This window comes from Salvelinus sp. IW2-2015, linkage group LG6.1, assembly GCF_002910315.2.
Source record: "Salvelinus sp. IW2-2015 linkage group LG6.1, ASM291031v2, whole genome shotgun sequence".
Classification (NCBI taxonomy): domain Eukaryota; kingdom Metazoa; phylum Chordata; class Actinopteri; order Salmoniformes; family Salmonidae; genus Salvelinus; species Salvelinus sp. IW2-2015.
In genome coordinates this window covers 27,080,685-27,087,208 of record NC_036845.1, presented here as the reverse complement: position 1 = coordinate 27,087,208, position 6,524 = coordinate 27,080,685, and the positions used below count along the sequence as shown (strand labels likewise).

The 6,524-nt window shown below is 41.2% G+C and overlaps 1 protein-coding gene across 2 annotated transcripts; it reads right to left on the bottom strand.

The window, feature by feature from the left end:
* Positions 1 to 204: 204 nt before the first annotated feature.
* Positions 205 to 5,872, bottom strand: LOC111965372 (T-cell immunoglobulin and mucin domain-containing protein 4). Of its 2 annotated transcripts, XM_023989528.2 has the most exons (14): positions 5,747 to 5,872; positions 5,302 to 5,640; positions 4,783 to 4,845; positions 3,911 to 3,973; positions 2,593 to 2,631; positions 2,314 to 2,442; positions 2,029 to 2,196; positions 1,796 to 1,866; positions 1,459 to 1,693; positions 1,146 to 1,223; positions 922 to 995; positions 724 to 823; positions 603 to 633; positions 205 to 490 (listed from the first exon to the last, which is right to left on the bottom strand). In XM_023989528.2, the coding sequence occupies exons 1-14, from the start codon at positions 5,793 to 5,795 to the stop codon at positions 436 to 438; spliced, it is 1,494 nt and encodes a 497-aa protein (XP_023845296.1). In that variant the 5' UTR covers positions 5,796 to 5,872; the 3' UTR covers positions 205 to 435. The 2 variants fall into 2 exon arrangements, with proteins under 2 accessions (XP_023845296.1, XP_023845298.1); XM_023989530.2 differs by lacking the exon at positions 4,783 to 4,845 and having other exon boundaries at positions 5,747 to 5,863.
* Positions 5,873 to 6,524: the final 652 nt, after the last annotated feature.

Below are 6,524 nucleotides of genomic sequence, written 5' to 3'. Positions count from 1 at the left end.
TGGACCCATGAAATTGTTGACAGCGACTAGACCCATGAAATTGTTGATAGCGACTGGACCCATGAAATTGTTTATAGCAACTAGATCCATGGAATTGTTGATAGCAACTGGACCCATGAAATCGTTGATAKYGACTGGACCCATGAAATTGTTTATAGTGACTGTATCCGAGCATGAGCCCATAAAAAAAAGAGTCAGGCGAGCTATAAGCAAGCATTTATTAACATGTGCGCACAAACGTCACATCGTGTACATTGCAGTTGATCTCATTGTAAGAACACTTTCAATATCAATTCAGTGGGAGGCCCCTGTCGTTTAATAACACTTCCTATCACTACGGCATAGTTGAAATCATATATATCATCTTACTCTTKATGTTAACCCCACGGTGACCACTGCATAATCTTGATTGGAATTCGAACATCCCAGAGGTCTCTATAGTGCTGGCTCGGAGTCCCCGAAGGACATAAAGTCGTTGTTCTTCCATAATCTGAATGAGGGAGAGATGAGAAAATGTAGTACCGRGGAGGGACGTGTAGAACTATACGTAGATCAAATGACAAAGTGGGATATTGATATTTATTACTTTAGGTACCGCTTACATTTTCCAGTTGCCTTTTTTCAATGTGGTACCTAAAAGAGAGGGGGGATAGATTAGGAGAGAATCAAAAATATCTGAAAAGGGATCCATATGATAATCTATAATTCTGTAGGCTTACTCACGCCTAAATTGCCATATGATCGCCATGACAACAAGCAGCCCCAGCACCAGCACTGGCACTAGGATGGCAACAAGATGACYGCTCTGTTCCTCGGTACCCAGCTGTAATAAAAGCACAAGTTATTAGTTTGGTACTAATAATAYTGTCAACAATGCACATTTTAAGTATCCAAATACACAATACAGAAATGTGAACACACTTTTTTACTCAATGCTGGGTCAGTAGTAGAGTTACTTAGTGGACTAGTAGTTGAGAAGTCGTCTACTCTCTGACCTATATGGTACAGGAAACAGGACAACGAGATGAGAAGCTGGTCAGTCTGTTGTTAGGGGAAGTGAATATGTGCTTACTATTTTGAGGAATTGAAGAGTTGTGCTTTGGGTTGTATAATTATGCACCGTGAAAAGTAACACAATAGCCTACCTTGAGTGGGACTGTCAGTGATAAGCAGCCATGTCTCAGCTGAAGATGTTGTTGTCGCAATGGTTGAGGTTGAATGTTCTTGAAAGACATTACAGGTAAACATGATCAATAGCACCTAGTGGAAAGTGGCCTATATTCAACTGCAGTTTCATTTTCTCATAGTTAAAATCTCTCCCAATAAATTGTTGGAGTCGGGTTATCACCTGTCTGAAGTTCTGTTGTTGCTTGAGTTGTTCCTTACTCTAACAACTGTGGGGCAAGTCGTAATTCCACTTCACGTCACAAAAGCTAACCATTGAAAACCTCTCCTCACCATTAGTCAGAGTGGAGCAGACGAGCTCCTGTGAAGACGGCCCCAGGCCTGCACTGTTGATGGTGTGCAGCGTCACACTGTACTTTGTCGCCTCCTGCAGGTTGTTCATGGTGAAGCTCTCTGATCGGTCCATCAGATGCACCACCCTGACAGGAAGCCGTTCCCGGGGACTGTACTCACTGTAGCGGAGCTGGTAGCCCARGATCATCCCGTTCTGGAGGGACAACTCAGGGGCCTGCACGGGGAAGAGGACAAGACARTTGAATCACAAAAAATATCAATAAATTGTGGCATGTAAATGTTGGGCTGGAAAAAATTGGTAAAAAGAGCAAGGTACCCTCCATGTGACTCTGATGTTGTGGGAAGAAAGGGCTTCAAGCTTCACATCCTGTGGGGGACCATCAGGGGCTAGAGGGAGGACATATTTTTCAGATACTTTACAAATTATGACATTTACTTAGCTCGAAGTGACATAGAGGTGACAGAGATAGTGAGAGGCGGATTGATATAATTACTGCCGGTCAATCGCGTTTGAGATTTAGCCTCAGGTTGTTTGATCAGGGGATATACCTGCTTCCTTAGTGGTGACGGTGAGCTCATTGCTGGGTTTACTCAAGCCCATGTTGTTCTTGGTGAACATGCGAATGTTGTAGGTGTAAAAGGGTCGCAGGTCATTGAYAGCGGTCTCTCTCTCCCAAGGCAGAATATTGCTGCCTCGTACTCCATCTACCCAGGAGTCTGTTTCAGCAAAAATGACGAAGAAGTAATACAGAGTGAGTAAACATTCAAATTGTACTATTGGTAGCACCCATTCATTCAAGCTATTAGGAAGTCTTGTTGTTTCTGTTATTTTACCTGATTGGCTCTTGCATTCCAGGTGGAAAGCTGTGATGGGGGTGTTTCCATCAGAGCCAGTGCTCCACAATACAGAGATGGACCTGSCTGATATTTCTCGGATTGCCACTGTGGGAGGGTCTGGAGGTACTGGAGACAACACAGTTATCCGAGTTATTAGAGAGATCTTTAAAAAGGGCCATTAAAAACAGGATTAATTCCCTTTATTAGATCTTTCTAGATGGTGCCTTGTAAAGTGATACAGGATGTAATATAATAGAGTAGGCGATTTGATTTTACCTGATGAACCCATTGTTGTCTGGATTGTTGTGGTTTGCTCTGACAAGTAGACGAGACAGCAGTTATTGGAAGTGTTCCTGATACAGTCGTTAAATAATCCCGCCACACATAAACTGGTTGGGCATTGGACATTGTTTCCTAGTTACTTCTACTTAAGGTAATGTATCAACATAATCCATTTGCATCAACATGGCATCATCATGGCATCCAGGCTGTATCACAACCAGCCTTGATTGGGAGTCCCATAGGGCGGCGCACAATTGGCCTAGAGTTGTCCGGGTTTGGCCGGTGTAGGCCGTCATTGTAAATAAGAATTTGTACTTAACTGACTTGCCAAGTTAAATAAAGGTTCAATGTAAAAAAAAATGTTTTATTTGCGTAACGATTTTAACAGAGATCAACATTGCATTCAACCAGTGGTGTAAAGTACTTAAGTAAAAATACTTGAAAGTACTGCTTAAGTCTGTGTTGGAGCATGCCGCTGGCTATCCGTAAAAAAAAATAATATGCAYCACCAATGTTTTTTTCAATTTTCGCATATAATGACATACCCAAATCTAACTGCCTGTAGCTCAGGCCCTGAAGCAAGAATATGCATTTTCTTGGTACCATTTAAAGGAAACACTTTGAAGTTTGTGGAAATGTGAAAGGAATGTAGGAGAATATAACACATTAGATCTGGTAAAAGATAATACAAAGAAAAAACAACCGTTTTTTTGTATTTTTTTGCACCATCATCTTTGAAATGCAAGATATTATTCCAGCCCAGGTGCAATTTAGATATTGGCCACCAGATGGAAGCAGTGTATGCGCAAAGTTTTAGTCTGATCCAATTTTTTATTTTATTTATTTTATTTTACCGTTATTTTACCAGGTAAGTTGACTGAGAACACGTTCTCATTTGCAGCAACGACCTGGGGAATAGTTACAGGGGAGAGGAGGGGGATGAATGAGCCAATTGTAAACTACAATAAACCATTGCATTTCTGTTCAAACTGTTGTATCAATACTGCCCAAATTGTGCACTCTCCTCATACAATAGCATTGTATTCTTTCACTGTAATAGCTACTGTAAATTGGATTAACAAGAATTTAAGCTTTCTGCCAATGTCAGATATGTCTATGTCCTGGGAAATGTTCTTGCTATTTACAACCTCAYGCTAATCGCATTAGCCTACGTTAGCTCAAMCGTCCCGCAGGGGACCCACYAACCCTGAAGAAGTTTTAAGGTATCTTTACTTTCACTCAAGTATGAAAATTGGGTACTTTTTCCACCTCTGCATTTAACACAAACTAATAGCGATTGTAAACGTAGTACCTTTTGTGTAGGCAACTGTTGTGCTCTCTCTAGGGGTCCACGGTTCAGGGGTTGTTTCAGGAGCTGAAATAGATTCAAATGGACTGATTGAATTTGACGTAGAGAAGAGTGRGGTACGTTGAGCATTTTTTTTTTTACATTCAGCATCACTCCGTCAAGGGAAATATATATAGAAAAATTAACAAAGATATCATGAAACCTCTAACACAAGAAATTAAWTTGGTGAAGAYGTGTTTTTTTGGACCTATCTTTTTCCATGTGGTTTCTTCAATCACATACTCCATGAAATGATGACCTCTTCCTAAATATTTGGTCACATGATACATTTTGTATATGGTTTCCAAGAAATATAGATGATGGTCAAGATAGTCTTATTGACATTGCATAGATAGCCTTCCCTGCTCTACAGAAAGTTTTCAGTAAACCTTTTAACTAATCTCAATTTGATCTAATTAACCATTGCATTTCTGTTCAAAATGTTGTATCAAKACTGCCCAAATTGTGCACTCTCCTCAARCAATAGCATGGCATTCTTTCACTGTAATAGCTACTGTAAATTGGACAGTGCAGTTAGATTAACARGAATTTAAGCTTTCAGCCCATATCAAATATGTCTATGTCCTGGGAAATGTTCTTGYTATTKACAACCTCAWGCTRATCGCAKTAGCCTACGTTAGCTCAACCATCCCGCAGGGGACCCACCAACCCTGAAGAAGTTTTAAACTTGTTTTTTAGGCTTTGAACTTTTCTAATGAATAGCAAATAACCAAATAATTAATTAAGGTATCTTGACTTTTATTCAAGTATGAAAATTGGGTACTTTTTCCACCTCTGCATTTAACCCAAACTAATAGCGATTGTAAACGTAGTACCTTTTGGGTAGCCAACTGTTGTGCGCTCTCTAGGGATCCACGGTTCAGGGGTGGTTTCAGGAGCTGAAATAGATTCAAATGGACTGATTGAATTTGACGTAGAGAAGAGGTAGAGAAGAGGTACGTTGAGCATTTTTTTTTACATTCAGCATCACTCCGTCAAGGGAAATATATATAAAACAAATTAACAATGATATCATAAAATTAGGTGAAGATGTGTTTTTTTGGACTTATTTTTTTTCCCATCGGGTTTCTTCAATCACATACTCCATGAAATGATGACCTCTGCCTAAATATTTGATACATTTTGTGTATGGTTTCCAAGAAACAAGGGTAGCTCAGCTTACCCCCCACTAGATAAGTATAGATGATGGTCAAGATAGTCTTGTTGACATTGCATAGATAGCCTTCCCTGCTCTACAGAARGTTTTCAGCAAACCTTTTAACTAATCTTAATTTGATCTAATGAAATGACTGTCTAAATGACTAAATGGCTTAAATGCACAATTGTTCGCTCACCGGGCTTGATGACGAGTGCCAGATGGTGTTTCTGGTCATTGAACCATCCAGGTATATCCACACGGCAGCCGTATAACCCAGAATCCTTCACCTGTGCTTGGGTGATGGTCAGAGAGACATCCCCTGCCCTCAGATCACCCTGGAGATTGTACCGGACCGAAGCCCTGTGGGTCACTTTGACTCCCTCCGTCCTGAGGACCTCATTGTCACAGCCGCTTTTGGGGATGTGACCACGACCCCAGCAGACAGAGAGCGTACCATAATGCCGGGCGTCATACTTACATGTTAGGGTCACAACGTCACCGACATAGCCTTGGATGGGTACTGTAGAACCACCGCCTACAATGGAGAAAGAGATTATATCAAAGGAGTCTTACCAAAAACGTGCTTTTTTTTGTGTGGTTTTATTGGACTGTTTATCAGACTACTAAGATGATGATCTCACCAAAGAAAAGGTAGAGCACTAGCCAGCAACAGGAGCTGTATGAGTCCATGAGCGTGTCTGCACCTTCAACAGGCTCTGCTCAACAATTGAAATGCACAACACATGACTGCACTGTTGTCTCACAATTAAACCCCTACTGCACTGTCACACACACACGCACACACACCACACGCCACACACACACATAAATCAGGTGACACAGTGTACTTAATCTGCACACATCATCAGTTGTGTTGGTTGCAGCAGGGTCGCGTTCCGGGCCTGTTTCCTTTTCAGTGGTTTTGGTTCCTCGTGAAACACGGTTGACACCACAAAATTGTTTACTCCAATGTTTAGGARCAAAGACGCTGCATCGACAGATGTCATTTCAACATTTGGACAGTGGATGTTACTCAAGGACATGCTGCAAGCAAGTTTAGGGTAGGGTTAGGGTTGGGGTATAGTGAAGGTGTAGATCTAAAGGGGTGTTACTGGGGGGAGCCTAGATGCCTAGAAGGCACCCCATCCAGACAAATCAATGTACCAAGGTGCTACCCACTGCTTGAGYAAGCTACTTAGCCCCTAACCCGCTTTAGGGTCCCTGCTCTGCAGCAAACCATGTGCTACAAATGGATATGTATTTTCCATTATATTCTACTGAAGCCCTTGGAGAAATACCGTTTTTTACAATCACTTTGGCACCAATTTCAGAACTTTGTGGTAATTTTTCAAAACTCTAGACACAAAACGGTCATCACTTGTAACATAGGCTTGTAATGTTCATATATTTAAAGAAACC